At 43.8% G+C, this 26,550-nt stretch overlaps 2 protein-coding genes across 2 annotated transcripts; both read left to right on the forward strand.

Annotated features, from left to right (window-relative positions):
• Positions 1–5,235: 5,235 nt before the first annotated feature.
• On the forward strand, positions 5,236–6,171 carry LOC115525784 (olfactory receptor 4D9). The gene has a single exon (XM_030333143.1). It carries the CDS (start codon positions 5,236–5,238, stop codon positions 6,169–6,171), a length of 936 nt encoding a protein of 311 aa, XP_030189003.1.
• Positions 6,172–19,275: 13,104 nt separating this feature from the next.
• On the forward strand, positions 19,276–20,211 carry LOC115525790 (olfactory receptor 4D9-like). The gene has a single exon (XM_030333157.1). The coding sequence runs from the start codon at positions 19,276–19,278 to the stop codon at positions 20,209–20,211; it is 936 nt and encodes a 311-aa protein (XP_030189017.1).
• The last annotated feature ends 6,339 nt before the right edge of the window (positions 20,212–26,550 follow it).

A 26,550-nucleotide genomic window follows, 5' to 3' on the forward strand; every position in this document is an offset into this window, starting at 1 on the left:
CTCTTTGTAAAAAGATAGCATCCATAGGAACCCAGCAGATCCATTATATCCAAGAGGAGTTTATATTTAAAGTAATGCTACTCAGATCTCATTTCTGCGCCCTGCACTGGAGCACTGCATGTGGTACCTTGATGAAGGTACCTCTGAAGACTGCAAAGCCTGCTCTTTCGAACTCTGCTTTTCTTTTTTTTTGTTCAGTCACTCTGACATCCTCTCACAGGAGAGGATGTGCAATCTCCTAACACTCGCATACTACTTTCCCTTGATAGGAAAAGATTATTTTTTTCTCTGCATCGTTTTCTGGGACGGGCTGATCAACACTGGGAAGAAGTACAGGTGCAGTAGTTAAGAGCATCTGTCTTTGCAATAAGACAAATCTTAGTTTGAGACAAGGCTCTGCCAGCTGTGAGACCTTGAGCAAGTTACTTAATCTTTCTGCGCCTCAGTGTCCTCATCAACAAAATCAAAATAATAACTATTTCATCTGGATATTACAGGTTTTGGAAGAGATAAAGTGAAACAGTTGGTATAGCAAATAAGAAACACTCCATAAATGTTCACTAAAAGCAGGAAAAAAATTAGCAGAGCAGAGCTCCATTATCCTGCCCATATTTCCATAAGGCTGAGACTTTGAAAGTTGCATGGACCCTCTCCACCACCACTACCACCCTCCCCTGCCTGCCAGGCCTGATAGCCTGATGACTGCCTTTCGAATTGAGGATTATAGTTCATTTTCTTTCTTTCTTTTTTAATTTGAGAGAGAGAGAGAGCACGCGAGTGGGGGAGAGGGGCAGAGGGAGAGAGAGAATCCCAAAAAGGCTCCATGCTCAGCACAGAGCCCAACACAGACCTGGATCTCAAGACCCTGGGATCATGACCTGAGCCAAAATCAAGAGTCGGATGCTCAACCGACTAAGCCACCCAGGCGCCCCTATAGTTCATTTTCTATCTAAAGACTTTTTATGACTATACCTATATTTATGACTGCATACAAAAATAAGTTTATTGGTGTTTATAAGCAGATATGTGATACAATACTCTGAATTTTTTTTTTTTGGACATATGCTTAGCTCAAATCCCTAAGCAGAAAAGAAAACTATTGCTAAAGGAGAGATTGCATTTTTCATTTACCCCAAAGTGTTGGGAAGAGAGCTTTGAACCATAGGGGTCAATAGCAAGATGAGCCGCACCCCTGGGTGGCTCAGTGGGTTAAGCATCCGACTTCGGCCCAGGTCATGATCTCATGGTTCGTGAGTTCAAGCCCCGCGTCAAGCTCTGTGCTGACAGCCTGGAGCCTGCTTTAGATTCTGTGTCTCCCTCTCTCTCTGCCCCTCCCTAGCTCACGCTTGCTCTCTCTCTGTGTCAAAAAAAAATAAACTTAAAAAAAAATAGCAAGATGAGCCACTCTCAGACAAGCCCCCACAGATGGACCCGGCAGGTATAAGGCAGAAGCACTCACCTGAGGCTGGTGACACTGAGGCATCACTGGCAGAATCAGCTTCCTCAGTACCTTTCAGTTTCCAAGACAGACATACAACCTCACCTCCTCCTTAGAAGGATCCTGTGTATGAGGTAGGTCTCGTTTATCATCATGGTACAGATAAATTATAATGGTGTAGGCCGAAAACTATGTCTAAGCCATGCCCTGTGAATCTCATGAGTTTGGTACTATTAGTAACTTGCCAAAGGTCACACCAGCTAGGAAGTGATAAAACCCAAGTTGCGTAAGTGTTCCAGATGATCCTCGCACGTGTATCCCAAATGCGAGTGTGGGATGATACTGTCCAGCAGAAGTCCCAGACAGGGTTTACAAACATTACGTACCTAAATGGAAATGGTTTTTGTGTATGTCCCCCATGATTTTGTACACCCCCACTTTTCTTTCCACTGATTCCACAAGCTACAACACTCTTACTATTCTAACGGTAAACTTCTTTTTGTAATGTTTATTTATTTATTTTGAGAGGGAGGTCATGGGAGGTGTGGTGGGGACAAAAGAGAGGGAGAGAGAGAATCCCAAGCAGGCTCTGTGCTGTCAGCACAGAGCCCAATTTGGGGCTCGATCTCATAAACTGTGAGATTGTGACCTGAGCCAAAATCAAGAGTCGGACACTTAACCAAATGAGGCATCCAGGTGCCCCATAAACTTCTTAAAGAAAGGACCAATAGGGGCACCTGGGTGGCTCCATGGATAAGCTTTCGACTCTTGATTTCGGCTCAGGTCATGATCTCACAGTTCGGTTCATGGGATGGAGCCCCGCATCAGGCTGTGTGCTGACAGCATAGAACATGCTTGGGATTCTCTCTCTCCCTCTCTCTGCCCCTCTCCCACTTGCACTCTTTCTCTCTCTCTCTCTCTCTCTCTCTCTCTCTCTCAAAATAAGTAAATAATAAGTAAATTAAAAGAAAAAAAAGGAAGGAAGGACAGATTTTTGAGTTACCTTTCCCTCTAAAAGATCATCTCAACATCATCATAATGGTTAATTTTATGTATCAACTTGACGGGCCACAGGGTGCCCAGATTAAACATTATTTCTGGGTGTGTCTGTGAGAGTGTTTCCAGATGAGGTTAATTTTTTTTAATTTTTTTAACGTTTTATTTATTTTTGAGAGACACACAGAGCATGAACGGGGGAGGGACAGAGAGGGAGAGGGAGACACAGAATCCAAAGCAGGCTCCAGACTCCGAGCTGTCAGCACAGAGCCCAATGTGGGGCTCGAACCATTGAACCATGAGATCATGACCTGAGCCGAAGTCGGATGCTTAACCAACTGAGCCACTCAGGTGCCCCTGATGAGGTTAAGTTTTGAATTGATGGACTCAGTAGAGCAGATGAATTGCCCTTCCCAACTAAGGCAGATGTCATTCAATCCTTTGGTGGCCTGAACGGTTTAACAGAAGTTAGAGAAAGGAGAAACTTGCCCCCTCTCTCCTGCCTCACTGCTTGAGTTGGAACATGTCATTTCATCTCATCATTTATACCACTGGTTCCCTGGTTCTCAGGCCATCAGACTAGGACTGAATTACACAAACAGCTTTCCTGCATGTGTAGCTTACAGACAGCAAATTGTGGGACTTCTCACCCTCCATAATAGTGCAAGCCAATTTTTCATAATAATTCCCCTTTCACGTAAATATATATAAGCACATACATGTGCATCATACATACATTGTCACAGTGGTTTCCTGAACAGAAGATCTGCAACCTGTTAACTTATTCGAGGATTCAAAAGCAAGATTCTGGAGTGGGTGGCTGTCATCCTTTCTACACTCCAGGTTGATCAGACTCCTTTTGGAATGATTTCTCCACCTTCTAGCCATGGTACGTAATAGTGCAGGGGATTCTTAGTTCTGGGATCCTGGAGTCCTGAAATCTACCACAATCATTATTCTAAACATCTATTCTTGTCACTCCATGTCATTACATAAACCTCCAACACAGGGAGACTGAGATGAATCTGAACAAATGATATTGGAATGAAGAGGGAGCTTTTTATCTTATTTTTTGTGTGTGAGCAAAAAGTATATTACCATGAGGAGCAGTGGTCACTTAAGGATTTTTTTTCCTATGATTAGAAGAGCAAAACAAAAGAAGAAATCCAAAAATTAAAAACCAGAGTCAGAGAAAGAACAAGCGGGCATCCTGCATAACACAAGGATTTGGGATGATCTGAAGTCCCTGAGTGATGGGTACCTGGGTGGCTCAGTCGGTTAAGCATCCAACTTCAACCCAAGTCAAGATCTCATGGTTTGGGAGTTCAAGCCCTGCATCAGGCTCTGCGCTGACAGCTCCTGTCTCCCTCTTTCTCTGCCCCCTCCCCTGCTCATGTGTTCTCTCTACCAAAAATAAAATAAGTCCCTAAGTGAGAGGAAAATAAGAAGGCAACTCTCAGGTTGCCTTTTAACTATAAAAGTAGCCATTATGAAAGTGAGTAATCCATCAACTCTCACTTGAAATGAAATTCATTCTTTAGACATGAGATTAAAATGTTACAATCGCTATATGCTTATTATTTTTTACATTTTATGGAAGTATAACGTACATACATACAGAAAAATGTCCGTAAATGCACGGTTCAATAAATTTTCACACGTGCTGAAAATGCCTTTATAACAATCACCCTGATCGAGAAACAGAACATCTTCAGCACCTCGGAAATCTCCCTCATGTTTCCTTTAACTTTGTATATTTTTGTCCTTTATATGGACGAACTAAGAGAGTGTACGTTCCTTTGTGCCTGGGTTATTTGGCTCAACGTTATAAACATAATGAGGTTCATTTATACCATTACACATAGTGTAGCTCATCCCCACTGATGAACAATACTGTGTGGATTTGACCCAGTGTATCTTTTCTACTGGTGATGGGTATTTTTTGTCATTCTCCAGTTTGAAGCAATTACACACAGCGCTATGAGCATATGTTATATTTCCTAGGAGTGGAATAGATGTTCTTATGTATATATTTCCATCCTAACTGATACATGCACAGCATTAGCCACTATAACCCAACAGCAATTTGACTGCACAAGTTTCATACACCCTCCAGCAGTGTATGTATGTACATTCCAGTTGATATACATCTTCACCATCATGTGGTATTTCTCATCGTCTTCAATTTAGCCATGTTTGTGTGTATGCAGTAGTTTCTTCCTGTAATTTTAATTTACATTTCCCTGATAACTAATGACATTGAACTGGCATTTGGATGTTCTATTTTGTACAGTTTTGGTTGGTGTCTTTTGCCAATTTCTGATTCAGTCATCATCTTTTTCTTTGACTGATTTGTAGAAGTTTTTTAATATATTCTGCACATGAATATTTTTTCAGATATATATATTGTAAACATCTAGTCCCATTTGTGGGTTATCTTTTAATTCTTGTAATGTCTTTTGTGAGCAAAATTCTTCACAGAGTCGAATTTACGCTTATTATTATTTTCAGTTTCAGATTATATGGTAAAAGTACAATTGAATAAGTTCACAGACCTGTCACCTGTATTTCAGTGACCACACTGAAACTGCTTGGATGATGGAGTCAAAAACACAGGTAATCCTCTACCTACTGGTGGCATGCTGAATTGCAGGCACAGCTCATGCATTGCAAGAGCTTCCTCCTAAGGCAAACACCAAAACTCAAGTGCCAGAAAAGAAAACAGGAGATTATATAACACACTCTTTAACTGCTCTGTTATTTCTTCCAAAGATATACTTGAAAAAAGGATCTGTGACCCAATGGATCAGGGAAACTACACTAGAGTGAAAGAATTTATTTTCCTGGGAATTACTCAGTCTCAAGAGCTGAGCTGGGTCTTGTTTGGCTTCTTATTTTTGGTGTATATGACAACTCTGCTGGGAAACCTCCTCATCATGGTCACTGTGACCTGTGAGTCTCACCTTCACACCCCCATGTACTTCCTGCTCCGCAATCTCTCTGTGCTTGACATCTGCTTCTCCTCCATCACTGCTCCCAAGGTCCTAGTTGATCTTCTGTCAGAGAGAAAAACCATTTCCTTCCATGGCTGTGTCACCCAAATGTTCTTCTTCCATCTTCTTGGAGGAGCAGATGTTTTTTCTCTCTCTGTGATGGCCTTTGATCGCTATGTAGCCATCTCAAGACCCCTTCACTATATGACTATCATGAGTAAGGGACGATGTACTAGCCTGGTGCTGGCCTCCTGGGTGGGGGGCTTTGTCCACTCCATCGTGCAGATTTCTCTGTTGCTGCCCCTCCCCTTCTGTGGACCCAATGTTCTTGACACGTTCTACTGCGATGTTCCCCAGGTCCTCAAACTCGCCTGCACCGACACCTTCACTCTGGAGCTCCTGATGATTTCCAATAACGGACTGGTCAGTTGGTTGATTTTCTTCTTTCTCCTCATATCTTACACAGTCATCCTGATGATGCTGAGGTCTCACGCAGGGGAGGGAAGGAGGAAAGCCATCTCCACCTGCACCTCCCACATCACCGTGGTAACCCTGCACTTTGTGCCCTGCATCTATGTCTACGCCCGGCCCTTCACTGCCCTCCCCACAGATACTGCCATCTCTGTCACCTTCACCGTCATCTCCCCTTTGCTCAATCCTATGATCTACACACTGAGGAATCAGGAAATGAAGTCAGCCATGGGGAGACTAAAAAAACGACTAGGGCATTCAGAAAGGATTTAAATTCTATGAGAATGAGATAGCACCGAAATGTAAAGGTAGACACTAAATTTCACTTTCTCAAAATGGGAAGAGATCACTTTAATGCCAAAAACAAAAGGGCATCTATGGATATCATGGAGTCCTCAAAGAGGTTGGTCCTATAGTATAGTGCGTGCTGAGGACTTATAGGTGACACTGCTTTAAGCTGAGGCTCACTCATGACTTCCATTGCTCACTTTCAATTATTCATTCTGCAAATATCTCACAGAACATGCACCGTGTGCCTGACGGTACTAGGATTCAGATTGCTGCAGAAAGATTAAATTTAGTCACTTTCCGAGAGCCATACCCCAAGATGCTCTAATGAAGAAATGTTGTAGGCACTTTACCTGAGAGCTTCAAAAGATGTTTTACGGTGAGTAGATCTTGTCAAGGGGAACAGACAGAGAAAAACAACAAGAAAAGAAATCAGTATTACAGATGGAAAGAACGGTGTAAGAGTATGCCACATTTGTGCAACAGTGAGCTCAACGTAGCCATGAAGTAGTACACTCATGGAGTGAGTACCACTAGTTGACATTTACAAGGAAAGTTAGGAGAGAACTCCATTTGTTGTCCCTTAAGCAATGTAAATCTGTGATTTCTATTGGGAGAGAGGATCCTCAAATCACTCCAAAGCTATGGTTTCCTCCTAGACAGAAGATAATACTGTGAGCGGGAGCATTCATCAAGAAAGAACAATGATGGGTAAAGGCTATGGACAACTCACCTGGATTTGTGCAAGGCTTAAGCAAATAGAGATGCTAAGCACTCCCCCTGGAGAAAAACTGTCACCTCACTGTATAGCAAGATTATCCCAATCACAGGTGAGCCAGGCCCAAATTCCTCACTGTTTCTGCACATAGGGACCCCAAAACTCCTTAATATTTTCCACTCAATCCATTAGAAGGTAAAGAAAGGGTCATGAAAAGCATGAATGTTTAATTGTTGAATCTGGGAATTTTCTAGTGTCTGTAATGAGAGGAATGAGAATAGCATTAGCAAAAGTTTTACCTAACAGTCCAGCTGATATTTTGCTGGGACCTATTGACTTTGCTAGACGATGTCTCTCTTCATGATTACGCTCAAGCCACAGAAGCTGGCATTCATGTGTCAATCAGAGTAGATCAAATGCTATGACAAAAGCAAAGTACTTAATAACCAGAGAGCTTTAAAAGAAATGTTGTAGGCACTTTACCTGAGAGCTTCAAAAGATGTTTTACAGTGAGTAGAAATTTATTTCCTGCTCATGGCACAAACCAATGCTGGTCTTTAGAAAGAGCTGTTCCATGCAGTCATTTACAAAGATAAGCTTCTTCCACTTTGGGCTGTACCTCTCTCTACATCCTTAGAATCTCTCCATTCATCTAACAAATGGAGAAAGGGAGAGAGGATTAAGAATTATAGGGAGAGGGGAGGGATCATTATTGGCCAGTCCTGAGAGTGATATGTACCACTTCTGTTCACATTCCATCAGCCAGCCCTTGATCATACGGTCCCAGGTCCCCGCAAAGGAATCTGGAGAATGTAATCTAGCCCTATTCCCAGACAGAAAAGGAGAACGTGAAAAATGGTGAACTCTAATGATCTCTTCCACATTTATGATTCATTGCTAAGAAATCACAATTGGATAAGATTACAGAGACTAAGACTTTGTCTCTAAAAGGATTCTCCTAATATATAGATGTGCTGGAAATACTGCTAGACCCTTGGAATGCACAAAGAACTAAACTGAAATGAAGAAAATTGGGGGAAAGAAAATTTAATTTAAAAGAAGGGGAAGGGGATCAAGGTAATCCTGGGAATTAGAATGACAATAAACTGGAAGACCAGGTCCGCAAAGAAAAAACACTGGAGTAAAGTGCCCAAAGAAGATAGGTCTGGAAGACACCCTTATAGAAGACAACCCTCATTTCTCCCCATAGTTGCCATAGGCTAATTGTAAACAAACATTTATTAATGCAGAAGCTTCTACAGAGATGAGTGTCTTTCTGTTTGTTGATTGTCCTTTCCTGTGTTCTAGTCCATTCCCACCACTCAAAAATGTTCTGAATTATTTTCCAATATCAGACGTACTTCCCCAAGCATTAACATTCCAATAAAGACAAAGTTTTGTCTTCAGTTAGATTCATCTGCGGAACAAATGATCATTTACCACCTGGCTCCATCTTTGCTCTGGTATCATTGTTCTCCAGATCCTATGTACTTTTCACAACGATGCCTTTTTCTTTTCTGTCCCTCTGCTGACTTTACCTTGAACAAAACCTTTGTGACTGGGTGGAATTTTAACTAACCAAAGATGTGTACAATCAGAGTTTATGTTCCCAAGTGTAGGACCCTACAAATGACAGCAATCCAGCAAAAGGCACCCAGGAAGCTGTCTTAGATTGTTTACACATGCAAAATAACCTGATCAAACGCAGTGAGGGATAGCAATTGAATTCATGAAAACATTAAATTTACTTCTCTTTTGGAGTGCCTGGCTGGCTCAGTCAGTTGAATGTCCAACTTCGTCTTGGGTCATGATCTCGTGGTTTGTGGTTTGATCCCCACATTGGGCTCTGTGCTGATGATGGCTTGGAGCCTGGAGCCTGCTTCAGATTCTGTGTCTCCCTCTCTCTCTGCCCCTTCCCTGTTCAAGCTCTGTCTCTCTCTCTCTCTCTCTCTCTCTCTCAAAAAATAAACATTAAAAATGTATAAATTTACTTCTCTTTCAACATGACATCAAATAATTATTTGTATTTATATTTTTCTCCAGGTAGAGACATTTCCTTAGTTAACTAATACATATAAACTGATTCTAGCTTATCTTACACAGGTCACATATGCTTGGTCCTATCACCTATGATTTTTTTTTCTATATAAAGAAGCTTGATTTTACATTTACACTGTATTTTTCATAAGCAAATCAACATATCTATATGCACAAATCAGCTGGTTTAGGAGTGATCCTGCCATTCTGGACTTCTTTGAGAAATTCAAACTCTTTCAAGTCTGAAAGAGAATGTTGTCAATATAGCTCTTACTCAATAAAGAAGACTATTAGTTCAGTGCTGTGTTAGTAATCTATTACTATTATATTGTATTACCCCAAAACTTAGTGGCTTAAAACAACAGTTTTTGGGGTGCCTGTGTGGCTCAGTCAGTTAAGTGTCTGCCTCTTGGTTTCAGCTCAGGTCATGATCTTGCAATTTGTGGGTTTGAATCCTGTGTTGGGTTCTGCACCGGCAGCGTGGAGTCTGCTTGGGATTCTCTCTTTCTCTCTCTCTGTCTCTCTCTCTCTCTCTTCCTCTCTCTCTCTCTTTCTTAAAATAAATAAATAAAAACATTTTTTTAAAGGAAGCAGGTTTTTAAAAAATCAAAAAGCACAGTTTATGTGTGTTGGGAACTAGGCATGGCTTAGCTAAATCTTGTGCTTCCGGGTCTCTCACAAAGCAACAGTCAAATGTCAGCTGGGAGTTGTCTCATCTCAAGGTTCGACTGGGGAAAAATCTGCTTCCAAGCTCACTGACATGATTGTTGGCCCGAACATTGAGCTGCAGGACTAAGGGCTTCAGTTCTTTATTGAATGTTGGCTGGAGACAATCTTCCAGCCTCTCTCCAATATGGCAGCTTACTTCATCAGACTGAACAATCAAGGCAAAAGAGTGTGCAGCAAGATAGAAGTCGGTCTTTTATAGCTTACTCTTACAAGTGACATCCTATCACTTTGGCTGTACCTCTGTTCACCGGAAGCAAATCACTAAATTCAGTCCACACACAAGACGAGGGGATTGCACAAGAGCACAAACATCAGGTCCAGGACCAACAAAGTTCTAGAAGTAAATTATGAAAAATTATTGCAAATTATGAAAGAAACCTGAAATTAATTTATTCAGAAAAGGTTACAAAAGACAAAAAAAAAAAAGGGTCGTGGGGAATGTCAGAGATGATTCAGAGGTACTGAGCCCTTATTGACAAGCAGAATGATAGAATGATAGTATCAGCCACAGCTAGAGAAGTATTTAGTTATTAATAACAATGATCAGATCAATTGTATTAATAACATTGATCAGAAGCACCTGGGTGGCTCAGTCGGTTAAGCGTCTGACTTCTGCTCAAGTCATGATCTCACAGTTCATGAGTTTGAGCCCCGTGTCAGGGCTCTGACAGCTCAGAGCATGGAGCCTGCTTTAGCTTCTGTGTCTCCCTCTCTCTCTCTCTGTGGTTCTTCTACTCACACTCTGTCTCTCTCTCTCTCAAAAATAAATATTTTTAAAAACTTAATAAAAAAAATAACAATGATCAGATCAAATGATTAGACCAGATCAACTTTTTCAAAAGATTTCATTTTTGGGGCGCCTGGGTGGCGCAGTCGGTTAAGCGTCTGACTTCAGCCAGGTCACGATCTCGCGGTCCGTGGGTTCGAGCCCCGCGTCGGGCTCTGGGCTGATGGCTCAGAGCCTGGAGCCTGTTTCCAATTCTGTGTCTCCCTCTCTCTGCCCCTCCCCCGTTCATGCTCTGTCTCTCTCTGTCCCAAAAATAAATAAAAAAACATTGAAAAAAAAATTAAAAAAAAAAAAAAAAGATTTCATTTTTAAGTAATCTCTGCACCCAACATGGGGCTTGAACTCACAACCCCAAGATCAAGAGTCACATGCTCCACCAACTGAACCAGTCAGACACCCCTGCTATAGACATTTCAAATGTCTATACATATGCAATATCTGTGATATGTGATATCCAAGCGAGACCATCCATCTATGGTCTATGGTGAGAGACAAGGTTTCAAAAATGATATTAAGGAATGAGATGGGAAGCAACATGCAACTCTCTGCTTTTAGGACTTCCGGAATCATAGGGCCTGGAACATGGTGGATGCTCAGTAAACATTTTGCCATTAGATATTCGACGGATGAACAGTACGAACACATCTTTTATCTGCTCCTACTCCCACTTCTCCAGGGAAAAGATGCATTTCCCAATCTTTATGATGCTTCTGATTACACGTATCAATAGGACATCAAGCAAAGCATCTGCCTAGGAAGAAAAAAGCTTGGAATGGGCTGAAATACACCCTACTGGGGGTTCTGTTCATTTTCCCTGAGGTTCTACCACTTACGGAAGCAGACTCCTGCCTCTTAAGGAGGCAGGCTCCCCCTATGAGCCCCCCTTCAGGCAAAGGTATGTGGGCTCTAAGCCCAAGGTTATTTTTAATCCAAATGAATACATTTGATTAAGGATAATTATTCTTTCTTCCTAAAAGAAGTGATTCAATTTATGAAAATTATGGGAAAAGGTTTACTTAAAGAAGATCTTTATTCAATATCAGATCATCTTACCTTCTTCTTTAAGTTCAAACATACACACATCCCCTTTGTTTTTCCTTATGTCTTATTTGCCAACTGATCTTAGTTCATATACCATAGACCTCCACGTGACCTCATGAAGGAGCTTTACATGTAAGCTTTACACGTAAGTACATGTAAAATGTGGCCTCTACATAGTTTGATCTGAAGAATCTGAGTGTATTAGTTTATTATCACTACTGTAAACTAATTGCCACAAACTAAGTGGCTTCGAACCACATACATTAATTATCTCACAGTTCTGTAGCTTAGAAGTTTGACAAAGGTCTCACTGGGTTGAAATCAAGGCATCTACACACATCTTCCAGTACATGACTTCTTAATAACACTCAAGGGAGCTTCATCCCAGAAGGAGAGTCTAGCTGTTCGAGTTAGCAGTCACATCCAAAACTATTCCCTGCGGTGAAATATCGGGTCCGGGCCTGGGAGACTGGTGCTCATGTCAGAGGCACCACAGAGCAGTGTGGTGGGACTGTGGGAGGACCATGCAGAGGTGATTCTTGGAGCTGCCGTCTGCCTCTGACAGTAGGAAAGAAGACGTTGACCCAACCAACACTCAGATGCACGTCTGCCCTACAGGAGAATATTCTTTGACAGTTAGCGTCTCCTAAGGTCAGTATGTGCAACCAAATGGCAGGCTCTGCTTCTCAGGTAAGGGATTCAAGTTTGGGACCTTTAATGAGGTCACTTTGTTATGAGGGCACTTTAGTGGGTGCTCACACGTCCCACTGTGTGTCTGTGTGTGTGTGTGCCCATGCACAGCCAATTTTGAAGTGTTATGGTGAATCACAAAAGGGGTTTGAACATTAACGATGCTCCTGTACATTATATTATGTAGATTAAAGCTAGAAACTGTAGTGAAGCCAAGAAGAGGAATTCGTCCTTCAAGATGAGGAAGGTGGCTTGAATAGCCTACAAGGATATCAGCTGGTAAAGGGATGAGTGGCCTCTCTCAGGCAGGGGATTCTGTGAAAATCAATAAGCCCATTTTATTTCTTTTTATGTTTATTTATTTTTGAGAGAAAGCATGAGCAGAGAAGGGGCAGGGGGGTGGGGGACAGAGGATGTCAAGCAGTCTCTGCTCTGACAACAGTGAACCGGATGTGGGGCTTGAACTCACGAACTGTGAGACCAAAACCTGAGCTGAAGTCACTCAACTCAATGAGTCACCCAGGTACACCAATAAACCTGTTTTATGAAGACGGGTCGACCTGGGCATGCTTCTGAAGAAGCACTTGGGATCTTGAGTTTGTTCTTGCCAAAAACAAAAACAAAAGCAAATTTATAAACGATGCTTGTCCGTTTTCTTTCCTCTTTTTTTGTTCCAAACAGACCCATACATTCTCCACCTTTTCGTTTCCTAGTTGCACATACATTTTGTGCACAGCAGAGCACCATTTTTGGCATTTCTTGGTGATTTTGGTGACTTGGTCACATCCAGGACTAATTTCTGCACAGAACCTCACACATCTGGGTTTCAAAGCCCATTCTCTCAACCACTACGATAAGCCGCCCCCAGAAATCCTTGATGTCAACAGTTTGACTTGACGTCACCAGTCGGCTTACAGTTAAATATCAAGAAATAATTGAAGTTTGTGGTTAATGGAGATTTAACCATTCGTAGGCAGTGGGCAGAACGGCCCTTGACTAGGCATGAGGTAGTTGAGGCAATAGGATTTAAAACAATTCGGGGGCACCTGGGTGGCTCAGTCAGTTAAGCGTCCGACTTTGACTCAGGTCACGATCTCACAGCTTGTGAGTTTGAGCCTGGCGTTGGGCTCTGTGCTGACAGCTCGGAGCCTGAGGCCTGCTTCAGATTTTGTGTCTCCCTTTCTCTCTGCCCCTCTCCTGCTCACACCCTGTTTCCCTCTCCTTTAAAAATAAATACACATTTTTAAATTTTTTTTAATAAATAAATAAATATAAATAAATAAAACAATTCAGCATTAAATCTCCAAAGGCCTAGAAATCAATGGGTCCATTTAATATTGTACTGTGCTGTGCAGATGTCGCCTACTTTCTTTTTTTTTTTTTTTTAAGTTTATTCATTTATTTTGAGAGAGGGAGAGAGAGAGAACAAGCAGGGGAACGGCAGAGAGGGAGGGAAAGAGGGAAATAATCCCAAGCAGGCTCCGCACTGTCAGCACAGAGCCCGATGTGGGACTCAAACTCACAAACCGTGAGATGGTGACCTGAGCCGAATCAAGAGTCTGGTGTTTTACTGACTGAGCCCCCCCAGGCATCCCTGGCCTACTTTCAGAAGGACTGACGGCAGCAAGTGTTCCCCTTTCACTGATGAAAAGACTGAGCCTCCCGGAGTTTTCTGCCTTTAGAGATTCCCCCGTCGCTGTGAACCCACCGAAGCTCCTGTCCCCCAAGCTGGTGTCTTCCCTCCGCGCCCTATTACTTCCGCCACAGCTCAAAATAAAAGCAAAATCCTCTGTGTGTTCCCTAAAACACTACGTGTGTTCTGAGTTTTTTTTTTTTTTTAATCTTTTTTTTTAAAAAACTATTACTCTGGGGGTGCCTGGGTGGCTCAGTCAGTTAAGCGTCCGACTTCAGCTCAGGTCATGATCTCCGGGTCCGTGAGTTTGAGCCCCGCCTCAGGCTCTGTGCTGACCGCTTAGAGCCTGCAGCCTGCTTTGGATTCTGGGTCTCCCTCTCTCTGTCACTCCCCTGCTCATGCCGTCTCTCTGTCTCAAAAATAAATAAAAACATTAAAAAAAAATTTTTTTTTTTTTTTTAAATATTACTCTGGGGGCGCCTGGGTGGCTCGGTCTGTTAAATGCCAGACTTTGGCTCAGGTCATGATCTCACAGTTCCTCCGTAGGAGCCCCACGTCAGGCTCTGTGCTGACAGCTTGGAGCCTGGAGCCTGTTACAGAATCTGTGTCTCCCTTTCTCTGCCCCTCCTCTGCTCGCACTCTGTCTCTCTCTCTCAAAAATAAATAAAAATTAAAAAAAAATTTTTTTAATGAGAAAATGTCTGGCCCTTTTAAAAACTAAAAATGTTTGAAGACAGTGACATTCCCTGAGAATTATTGATGGGTCAGTAGATCATTGGCGGAAAGCCTAGAAAGTTAGCTGTGTGTGGCTTGGGCTCCAAGGGAAAGAGAACGGGAGGAAAGTGAGCGAAGGAGAAGTTCTGTTCTGATGAGAAATTGCAAGAGACAGTTCAGTGGGATCAGAGGACCCTGTAGTTCACGACAGGCCCCTGCTGGCTTCGGTGTGGACAGAATATGGAAGGAAGGAATACAAAGCAGCATCAGAGCCGAGCCCTGCCAGACATTAGAGTAGTGGTAAGGACCATATGAAGTATTGGCAGTGGGGGACGTGAGTTCCATCCTGATCTGCACAGAGGTGACCGGGCGGGCATTCTGGATGGGGAATGAGGGAGAAGCAAGTGTCAGAGAAGGGACAGATGGCAAGAAGCGGGTCCATGTCCCTGAGACTAGGCCTCTGCTCTGTCTGCCGGTGGGCAGTTACGGAAGTCAGCATTCTGACCTCGCACAGAGACAGGGAGACAGAGGCCCATCCTTCCTGATGATTACAACCAAAGGAACAGCTCTCCGGTCCTTGTAGAAAAACTGCATTGCAAGAAATACATGTTCACCATTGCAAGCCCTTTTTAGTAAATGCTCTGAGAAAGGAAGGTCAGGGGTCTCTCTCACACAGAAAATTTTCCTGGCACTGATGAGGTTTTTCGGGGAGGCGTTTGAATGGGGGAATGGGGGGCGGGGGGGGGGGCTGGTGTCATCCTAAGGACACAGACTTCTGCTGCCCGAGGCCCTGATAAACTTAGGGCCTGTCTGGGTGCAGAGGTTTGGACAGAATCATTTGGGTCAAGAACTCGGCAGTTCTCTGGAGCACAGGGAAACTTTTGGGGGTGGATGGAGCTTTTTTAAGAGAGATCTGAAAAGGGAGATTTTACTGTAAGCAGGTGACAAAACCACAAAGCCGGATGCCTGTTGACACCCAAAGCAGGACTTATTGCAAATGTTCTTCTCTTTGTAACAGGATGGGGAGCAGGGGGAAAGCACTGAATTAGGATTTATAGAAAGTGACACTTGGTGGGGTGCCTGAGTGGCTCAGTCAGTTAAGCGTCAGGCTTCGGTTAAGCATCAGACTTCAGCTCAGGTCATGATCTCACAGCCCATGGGTTTGAGCCCCGCGTCGGACTCTATGCTCACAGCTCAGAGCCTGGAGCCTGCTTCTGATTCTGTGTCTCCCCCCTCTCTCTCTCTCTCTCTCTCTCTCTCTCTCTCTCTCTCTGCCTCTCTCCCACTCACACTCTGTCTCTCCCTCAAGAAGAAATAAACGTTAAAAAAAAAAAAGTGATGCTTGGTAATAAAAGTTTTTATTTATTTACTTACTAAAGTTTATTCACTTATTTTGAAAGAGAGAGCAAGAGTGTGTGAGAGCAGGGGAAGGGCAGAGGGAGAGAATCCCAAGAAGGTTCCGTGCCGTCAGCACGGTGCCCCACGCAGGGCTTGAACTCATGAACCACGAGATCACGACCTGAGCCGAAGTCAGACACTTAACCGACTGAGCCACCCAGGCACCCTTAAAAGGTTTTCTTTTAATGTGTTTCTTTACCAAATGTAAATGTTCTAAATCGTCTTATCCTTTGGTATATCTGCTTTTTTAAAACATTAATAGATTTTAGTTCTTAGAGTAGCTTAGGTTTACAGGGAAATTAAACAGAAGGTACAGAGAGCCCCACGCTCCTTCTCCTCCCCTGCCCTGCCCCAGATTCCCCACTATCAATATCTTGCATGGGTGTGCGCTGTGTTCGTTAACAACGGAGGAACCAGGATTGATATATTTATTAACTAAAGTCCTTAGCTTGCGTTAGGGCTCATTCTTCGTGTTGTACATCCTCTGGATCTGACAAATGTGTGATGCCATGGTGAAAGAGCAGACCCAGGCTGACCGACTAGTGACTATGTCCCCGACATGGCCGCAGAAAGAAGTTCCCGCTCAAACCTCAGACCACGCATCCCCCGCTTGAGTAACTTATGTTTTCTAAGAAAGCAGGCTACCAATTGATGCATTCTTCTGAAGTCTAAGGTGGGAGGAAGGGGAGTGTGAGAGGCATGGAAAGTGTGAGTAGAAGAGGGAGGGCTTCTCTCAGGTAGGGGCCAGAGGCAGGAGCCCTCAACCCTGTCCAGGCTTAGAATGACCTGGGAGCATTTTAATAACTGACCCCTCCCCAAACCAATTAATCAGTCTCTGGGGATGGTGTTTGGTGGTAGGTATTTTTCTAGCACAGCAAGGCTGACAGCCAATGGTTAATAGGTGACCAGTGAGAAACGTTCTGTATACTCTGAGGCCAAACATGTTAAACAACCTCAGACACAGTGGTTCTTAAACTTCAGGTGCATCAGAATCTCCTGAAAGACTTGTTCAAACACAGATTGCTGAGCCCCACCCCCAGAGTTTCTGATTCAGTGGGTCTGTGACCACCAGGCCCAACATTTGCATTTTTAACAAGTTCCAGGTGATGCTGATAATTGCTGATCTGGGACCACACCTTGGCAGCCATTGGTCTATCCTTCCCCAGCCAATCAGCTGAGGCTACGACCCTTCCCCAGCCAATCGGCTAAGGCCATGATCCCTATAAAACCTTTGTGCTTTTGAAACCCGCTCTCTCCGGTATCTCACCGCTGCCTCGGTGCAGGTAGGGGATTGAGCTCGAGCTAGCTCGAATAAAGGCTCTTTGCTTTTGCATCAGACTCGGCTCCCTGGTGGTCTTTGGGGATCACGAATTCTGGGCATAACAATGTATCCATGATTAAAAATAAAAATCCCTAAAAGTCCCCTGTGCCTCACCTATCCATCCCTCCCCACCTGCACACCCCAGCCCTTGGCAACCGTTAACTTTTCTACTACAGTTTTGCCTTTTCCAGAATGTCATATAGTTGGAATCATACAGTCTATATATTTTCGGATTATCTTCCTTTGCTTAGGAATTGTGCATTTAAGCTTCCTCCTTGTTTTCTCATGCCTCAGTAGCTCATTTCTTTTTATAACTAAATAATATTCCATTGTGTGGAATGTATCTGCTTTTTAAATGCTATATTTGAGGGGCGGGTGGCTCAGTTGGTTGAATATCTGACTTCAGCTCAGGTCATGATCTCCTGGTTCATGAGTTCGAACCCTGCATCAGGCTTGCTGCTGTCAGCACAGAGCCCACTTTGGATCCTCTGTCCCCCCATTCTCTGCCCCTCTCCTGCTCACTCTCTCTCTCTCAAAAAAAAAAAAAAATTTAAAAAATAAATAAATAAATAACATTTAATAAAAATACTATAGTTGATCTTCATTGCAATTATTTCAAAACACCATCTTTTATAGGAGAAGTGTACCAGCATCTCCCAAATAATGTTGCGAGAAGACTGGCCCAGCAAAATGTTAACTGGTGCAGCATGAGGGGACATGTGGTCTGTGGGAACTCAGGTTAAAGAATTAAACAAGTCAGGGGCGCCTGGGTGGCTCGGTCGGTCGGTTAAGCGTCTGACTTCGGCTCAGGTCATGATCTCGAGGTCCGTGAGTTCGAGCCCCGCGTCAGGCTCTGTGCTGACAGCTCAGAGCCTGGAGCCTGTTTCGGATTCTGTGTCTCCCTCTCTCTCTGACCCTCCCCTGTTCATGCTCTGTCTCTCTCTGTCTCAAAAATAAATAAACGTTAAAAAAATTAAAAAAAAAAAAAGAATTAAACAAGTCCATTCGAACTTCACGACCCTATGACACAAGCATGATTCTGCCCACTTGTACTGATGATACACAGAAGCTCAGAGTCACCTACTAATTGAACCACCTACTCAGTTAAGACAGAGTCTGTATTCAAATCCAGGTCTACTGGTTCTAAAATCCGTGCTTTTTTGCACAAAACCAAAGCCTCTACAAATAGTGAGGTGAGACGAAGTGCCATCCAAAGGTAGGTGTTAAGAAGGGAGGGAGCCTGAGAAAAGACAGCCATTTGTGCAGTGGCCTCGGTGAGAAAGCCTTTGCCAAGAGCGTTATGAGGAGCAGGGGCTGTGGCTAGCACTTGCCACGTCCCATGTGGACCAAAGAGAACAAGCCACCAAAAAGAAGAAAAACTGAAAACAAAAGCAGCTTGTGCTCAGATTGCATGAGCTGCTGCAAACCTCTTTATCCTCAGGGGAGAAGGCAAACTGGAAATGGTTTTTCTTGCCTTAGTGCTGATCATCAAGCATCGTGACAATTTGCACAGACTATGCCAAGCAGATCATCTACTGTGGAAGATGGTGAGACAAGACGCTCTAAGCTTCCAGTACCATCTCAGGCCCTGTTTTATACTTTTCCTCGGCATGTTTCCCACGTCCTAACAATGAGATACATGAGTTCTCACTGAAAAACAAAATGAGTCCTCTTTGCTTCTCAGGCCATCTAGGGACTTTTCAAGAGGGGTACAGGATATGTAAAATTATGCAACCATAAAAAAAGGTCAAAAGAATTTAATTGCATGCTGATTTTGGTGCTTTGATTAATCACATCCATTGGAAACTCACTTTTTCATTTACTCTGAAGGAACTCTAAACACACCATCTACTGGGGATATCTTCCTGAATTGTAGGCATCCCTGCCCACAAGGAAAATAACTGCAAAAATAACCCTTGAGACACTCCAGTCCTACAACTCACATTCCCTTTGTTTTTAACGATACACCTCGTATTTTCCATTTTCTCCCTAGGTAGTTGAAGACGAAGAAACATAACACAATGGAGCAGGGGAATTACACCAGGGTGAAAGAATTTATTTTTCAAGGACTGACCCAGTCCCGAGAGTTAAGCTTGGCCTTATTTCTTATGTTATTTCTGGTGTACACATCAACTCTTCTGGGAAACCTCCTCATCATGGTCACTGTGACCTGCGAGTCCCGCCTTCACACGCCCATGTACTTCCTGCTCCGCAATCTCTCCGTCTTGGACATCTGCTTCTCCTCCATCACCGCTCCCAAGGTCCTCGTAGACCTCCTGTCAAGGACGAAGACCATCTCCTTCAATGGTTGCATCACTCAGATCTTCTTCTTCCACCTCCTCGGGGGGGCAGACATTTTTTCTCTCTCTGTCATGGCCTTCGACCGCTACATGGCCATCTCCAAGCCCCTGCACTACGTGACCATCATGAGCAGGGGGCGATGCACTGCCCTCATCGTGGCCTCCTGGGTGGGGGGCTTTGTCCACTCCATCGTGCAGATTTCCCTGTTGCTGCCCCTCCCCTTCTGTGGACCCAGTGTTGTTGATGGCTTCTACTGTGACGTCCCCCAGGTCCTCAAACTCGCCTGCACCAGCACCTTTGCTCTTGAGGTCTTAATGATTTCCAACAATGGCTTAATCTCTACACTATGGTTTGTCTTCCTCCTTGTGTCCTACACAGTCATCTTGACGATGCTGAGGTCTCACGCAGGGGAGGGAAGAAAGAAAGCCATCTCCACCTGCACCGCCCACATCACTGTGGTGACCCTGCACTTTGTGCCCTGCATCTACGTCTACGCCCGGCCCTTCACTGCCCTTCCCATGGACAGAGCTGTCTCCATCACCTTCACGGTCATCATCCCAGTCCTGAACCCCATGATCTACACCCTCAGGAACCAGGAGATGAAGTCAGCCATGAAGAGACTGAGGAAAAGACTTGGACCTTCAGAAAAAGAATAGATGGCTATGAAGTCCAGATTGAGAGGCAGAACTGAAAAGTATTCTCTCACAACACAGTAGCAGACCCCAATCAATAAGACCATCTTGAGGCCAAAGTTTCCCCTGTGTCTTATAACAGCATCCTCTAATAAGGGTGTCCTGAAATGGCCTTCTCTGAAACGTTTTTTCTTGGTGAAATTGTCAACGACTTAGAGTCTTCAATCCACAAATTGGCCTCTCTTCAAGAAACTCCAAAGCTTGCATCACCCAAACACCTCATTTTACAGGTGAAGAAATGAGGTCTGAGAGAAAGTGACTTCTCAGTTGTGGAGCTCTGGCTGTTGTTGCCCAACCAGTAATTAGCAAAATGATCTCCAGGGACCAGGAGTCAAGGCCAGAAAGCCCAGCCATCCCTCCCTTTGTGGAAATCATCTTCCATTGCCAACCTTGGAGGACCCAGGGTACATCTTTCTATGGAAGCCTCTGGGTTTCCCTTGCAGAAGCTGAGGTAAGTTTTGTGTGTCGCCAAAGGTTTCCTAGCTAACTAATGGTGGAGGCAAGGCTGGATCTGAGTTATCTGACCCTCAGCTAAGTGCATGGTTCCCTACTCCTGCCTCCTCATACGGGATTTGATAGGGTCTGAAACAAGCCCATCCACAAACATCTCTCCTCTAGTGTAGTATTATGAAAGGTGTTTGCTTGTCTTCACCTGACCAAGGAGTAAATACCTGAGGGCTTCGGGCCCCTTTAAGAATTTCAACATCATTTCCAGCCATTCATTCCCAACCAACCCTCCAGAGAAAGGAATCCTATCCTGTGTGCATTGCTAGAATGTGCCTGACTCAAGTCCACAAGAAACAACGACTTAAGAATAAACTCAGGGGCACCTGGGCAATTCAGTCAGTTAAGCAGCCGACTTCAGCTCAGGTCATGATCTCATGGTTGGTGAGTTCGAACCCCGTGTCAGGCTCTGTGCTGACAGCGTGGAGCCTGGAGCCTGCTTTGAATTCTGTGTTTCCCTCTCTCTCTGCCCCTCCCCTGCTAGTGCTCTGTCTCTCAGAAAATAAATAAACATAAAAAAAATTTTTTTTAAAGAATAAACTCAATTTGGGGTACTTGCATGGCTCAGTCGGTTAAGTGTCCCGATTTCGGCTGAGGTCATTATCTCACGGTTTGTGGGTTCAAGCCCTGTGTCAGGCTCTGTACTAACAGAGCCTGGAGCCTATTTCAGTTGATTTCTCCCTCTCTCTGCCCCTCCCCTGCTCTCTCTCTCCCTCTCTCTCTCTGTCTTTCCCAAAAATAAATAAACATTAAAAAGAAGAAGAAGAAGAAACTCATTTTTCATTATCCAGACCTCCTTTTTAAGAGAATAGAAAACAATATTTTGTTTGAGTTGGTCTCCTGGAAACCTATTAAGTTTGTCAAGTAAAGAGATGAAGTTGGTGGTCAACTAGAATTTGGGTTGCATTTGGATCCCGGGCTTATCTCCCATGCAATCTCTGATGGATGCATGAAGTAAAAGAAATAAAGAGCCATTTGCGCTGCCCGATTCCAAGAAAAACACAAGTAAGGGAAGCCTGCCAAAATATAGCCCATCTGAAATATCTCTAATATTGCCTAGTATTCCTCCCTTGGTGCTGGCTTGAAATCCCTGCTCTTAGAATATTTCCTAAAATAGACACAGTTCATGGGGGACAAGCTAGATAGAATGCCACCACTTCCGGAGTTAGATACGTCTCCGGATGGCCATAGCAATCTGCTGGTCTTGACGGTGGGGAGGGGGCATCTCTGAGTCTATTTTCAGGGGTATGCCTCTGGGGATTCATTTCAGATGGTTTGTTGGATTAGTCAAAGGCGCCAGGTGTCCTCCGAGGGTAGAGGAGATGTAGAACTGGAAAGCTGCAGTGGGTGGACGTGAGGGGGTGACTCCAAGTCCAAAGGTAGCCCAAGAGACCCAGGTGCAGAAGGGTGGAACACTTCAGCACAGCAAAGCAAGGCAAACACTGGTAACAAAATCCACACGTGCTTATGCCAGATCCTGGACTCATGCATGGCTGTTTCACCAAAGCTGGAAGATCTTTTTTAAAAGATCTACATTTGCTTCTTTGGGGTGGTTGTTACTTCCTGCCTAGAATTAAAACCATTCACCTCACTTTTGACCTCAGCCTTGACTTTTGTATCGAATTACCCATGTTACAAAAACAGCAAGAACAATTCAAGCTTCCTTTTGAACCAGAATACAGAATCACATTCTGCCCTCACCAGTGTGTTCTTTTATCAACAGTAGCAGATATTTTCTTCCTTGTAAATTACTTTAAATTTTTTTTTCATTAGTATTACTTGGGGCACCTAGGTGGCTCAGGCGGTTAAGCGTCGGACCCTTGATTTCACTTCAAGTCATGATTTTGCGGTTCATGAGTTCAAGCATCGGGTTCCACACTGACAGTGCAGAAGCTGCTGGGGATTCTCTCTCTCTGCCCCTCCCCCGTTTTCTCTCTCTCTCTCTTTCTCTCTCAAAATAAATAAATAAACGTTAAAAAAATAATAATAAAATAGAAAGTTTTATTATTCAAGTATGGTTGACATACAATGTTCTATTAGTTTCAGGTGCACACGTAGTGCTTCAACAACTCTGTACATTAACCAGCAGTGCTCAACACAGTAAGTGTAGTCACCACCTGTCACCATGCAAAGTTATCACAATATTACTGACTATATTCCCGATGCTGTACTTTTCATCTCCGTGACTTACTTATTCTATAACTGGAAGTTTGTACCCCTTAATCCCCTTCATCTACTTTGTTCATCCTCCTACCCCCCCCCTTTATAAATCACTTTGTTTACAAAAAAATCATGCTTTTCTTAAAACTTAAACTTCCTTTCTTCATACACTCTTTTAGCATTTCATCTTTAAGAGGTAAATAATGAATTGAGGATTCACGAGACAAAAAAAAATATGTGTGTGTCCTGTATATACACATGTATGCTTACATATAGACTGCTTAGAACAGGAAAATATATATATATATATATAGCATGTCAATTTTAAAACACACACACACGCTTACTTTTAAGAGAAAATTAATTGATTATGGCATTCCCAAAAGACTATGGTACTTTAGAAGTGCCTGGGTGGCTCAATTGGTTAAGTATCTGACTTCAGCTCAGGTCATGATCTCACAGTTCATGGGTTTGAGCCCTGTGTTGGGCTTTGTGTTGACAGCTCAGAGCCTGAAGCCTGTGTCTACCTCCTTTTCTGTCCCTCCCCTGCTCATGCTCTCTCTCTCTCTCTCAACTAAATAAACATTTAAAAAATTTTTTACAAAAACACTGTGGTACTTTACAGACAAGTAGTATCGATTAAAATCCATTTCCCAAGCAAATATGTTTCTTCTCCTTTAAGGTGATGAGAATGTCTTGTTGGACAACAATCTTTTAACATGGATTCTAATACAAGATATGTTTTTTTCTTTACAGAGAGAGTGCATGTGCAAACGGGGAAGAGGGGCAAGGAGGTAGAGAGAGAGGGAGAGGGAGAGACGGAGACAGGAAATCTTAAGCAGGCTCCATCCACGCTCAGCGTGGAGCCAGACGTGGGGCTCAATCCCTTGACTTTGGGATCATGACTTGAGCTGAATTCAAGTCGGGTGTTCAACCAACTGAGCCACCCAGGCACCCCTCTAATACAAGATATTTAAGTTTTTGCTAAATTGTTCAATATGTCCCACATTAGGAAGCTGTATTTCTGAGAAAGCTCCTCTTCAATCAGGACTAGGGTCTACGAAGCAAAATGTTTTGTAATTTCCTTACCTCTAAAGGGAGCCATTCCCCTTCCATGATTCTGCCTTTGGCAGACAGAACTTAACTGAAATTTTTTACTTCCAGAGATGAAGTAATGCATCTTATCGCATGCATTTTCTTTCCCCCAATTTCAGATCTTTCTTTGAGACAAACGACTTTGCACATGAACTCACACACAGATCAAGAGAAGCCACTCTGTAGATGTTTCCCTGAGGTACATCCACTGTAGTCCTCAGGGATCCACAGATCACACTTGGAAGCCTCTGCGAGGGCAGCCAATGTGCTCCTGGGCCAGTGGTTCCCAAACCTCAGCGGGCACAGAATCATCTAGCCATTGACTTAAAATGTAAAGTCCCAGGAACCAGTGAAGAGATCAATAGTCTTCCTGGATACCAGGAATCCACATCCTTTTTCCGGTGGTCCTGGTGTGGGGGCCTGTGTTTCACCACACTTTGACAGCACTGCTCCAGGTCAGTGTTTTTCTTGTCTTTTCTAATTGTCTTCTTTATTTTTTTTTAAGTTTATTTATTTATTTTTAAGAGAGACACTGTGTGAGCAGGATAAGGGCAGAGAGAGAAGGAGAGAGAGAATTCCAAGCAGGCTCCCTGTCAGTGCGGCGCCCGATGCGGGGCTTGATCCCAGGAACCGTGAGATCATGACCTGAGCCGAAACCAAGAGGCAAATGCTTAACCGACTGAGCCCCCCAAGTGCCCCCCCAGGGGTGTGAGTCGTTAATAGGTCTGCGCGTGCACTTTTTTTTTAAATTAAATTGAATAGTTTAGTGTAGAATAAAAGGCACAGAATTCTTCAAATAATAATAATAATAAAGCATCATTTCCTGAAACCTTTATTTCAGCCTACTTCATTCCTGAAACCTTTATTTCACTCTACTTGAGTATAGTGGTCTTGATGTAAATAAAACGTATTTCTTAGCACGTGCTCCAGTGAAAAGAGCTTGAAAACCACTGGGCACGTATGAAGCCCCCCAGACCATCAGGTCCAGTTACCAAACCCTCAGACCCATTAATATGGAACAGCGTGCCTGTGCTCCGCTCTGCTCCCTTCACTACCCCTGTCCAGTGTCAGCACACAGGGGACGGGTGACAGCCACTAAAAGGAGCCACGTTCTAAATCCTGAAGGTCAGTGGGCCTGTCTGAATAACCCGGGAGATGCCAGCAGGCTGAAAGTCCAAGAAAATAAGGGACAGTGGGGCTCCCAAAGGACTGAGGGCCTTCAAGTTTTCATCTAGCATCACGTCTTGCACAACATCATGGCACTGAAAAATCACATCATAAAACCACGTGCCTTTGAGAAAGAACTGAGGCCAAAGGCAACGTACACCTTTGCTAAAGACATGAACATTTGCACCAAACCATTTTATTTATTTATTTATTTATTTATTTATTTTAAGAAAGAGAGGGGCAGAGAGAGAAGGAGACAGAGAATCTCGAGCAGGTTCCACGCTATCAGCACAGAACCCACCTCGGGCTCCGTCTCACGAACCATGAGACCATGACCTGAGCCGAAATCGAGAGTCGGACGCTTAGAGGACTGAGCCCCCCCAGGCGCCCCTCCCATGTGGCTTCTTTCACTTAGCAAAACGCTTTTGAAATGTATCCACGTTGTTGCGTACATCGGAAGTTCATTCCATTTTCTTGCTAAGGGCTTTTCAGTGGCATGGCTGAAATAAGCAAATGGCCACCATTTGCTTATCTATTCGCCGGTCAAGTCTATTCGGTTTGGTTCCAGTGTGGGGATTATGACTAAAGCTGCTATGAACATTTACACATCCAACTTTGTGTAAATGGGTGCTTTCATGGCCCTTGGGTAAATACCTACGAGTCGAGTAAGATTGCTGGTAAAATGGTAAGTGTGGGGGCGCTGGGGGGCTCGGTAGGGGAGGGCCTTCTCCTCTTCAGCACCACCTGCTGAACAATCTCATGGCACTGAAAGTTAGAACGTGACCTTATTTGGAGACGGTTTTATAGAGGTAATTGCACTACGGTGAGGCCATTAGGATGGGCCCTAGTCCCGTATTACTGATGCTCTTATGAAAAGGGGAAGCAGAGGACAGACCATATGAAAAGACAAAGGAAGAAGACTGAGCCCCTACAAGGCAAGAAGAGAGGTCAGTAAATGCAGAGCTCATGCTCTGAGCACTTAGCATTTTCTGAAAATACCCTGGTGGGGGGGTGGGGGGGTGGGGGGGGCACTTGGGTGGCCCAGTTGGGGACTTCAGCTCAGGACATGATCTCGCAGTTTGTGAGTTTGAGCCCCACATCGGGCTCTCTACTGTCAGCTCAGAGCCTGGAGCCTGCTTCGGATTCTGTCTCCCCCTCTCTCTGCCCCTTCCCTGCTTGCTCTCTGACTCTCTCAAAAATAAATAAACATTTAAAAAAAATTAAAAAATTAAAATGTCCCTATGGGAAAACCATACTGTTCTACCTACACTTACCAGACTTATCTGCCAAATCATAATGATGATGATGATGATGGTAGATGACATTTGCTAAGTGTTTACCCCACGCATGTCATTTGAAATACTTATGTACAGGGGC

This window comes from Lynx canadensis, chromosome D1, assembly GCF_007474595.2.
Source record: "Lynx canadensis isolate LIC74 chromosome D1, mLynCan4.pri.v2, whole genome shotgun sequence".
NCBI lineage: Eukaryota > Metazoa > Chordata > Mammalia > Carnivora > Felidae > Lynx > Lynx canadensis.

Bases quoted from the DNA above. Each gene is read 5' to 3' on its own strand.
- LOC115525784 (XM_030333143.1), top strand. From the start codon at position 5,236: ATGGATCAGGGAAACTACACTAGAGTGAAAGAATTTATTTTCCTGGGA.
- LOC115525790 (XM_030333157.1), top strand. From the start codon at position 19,276: ATGGAGCAGGGGAATTACACCAGGGTGAAAGAATTTATTTTTCAAGGA.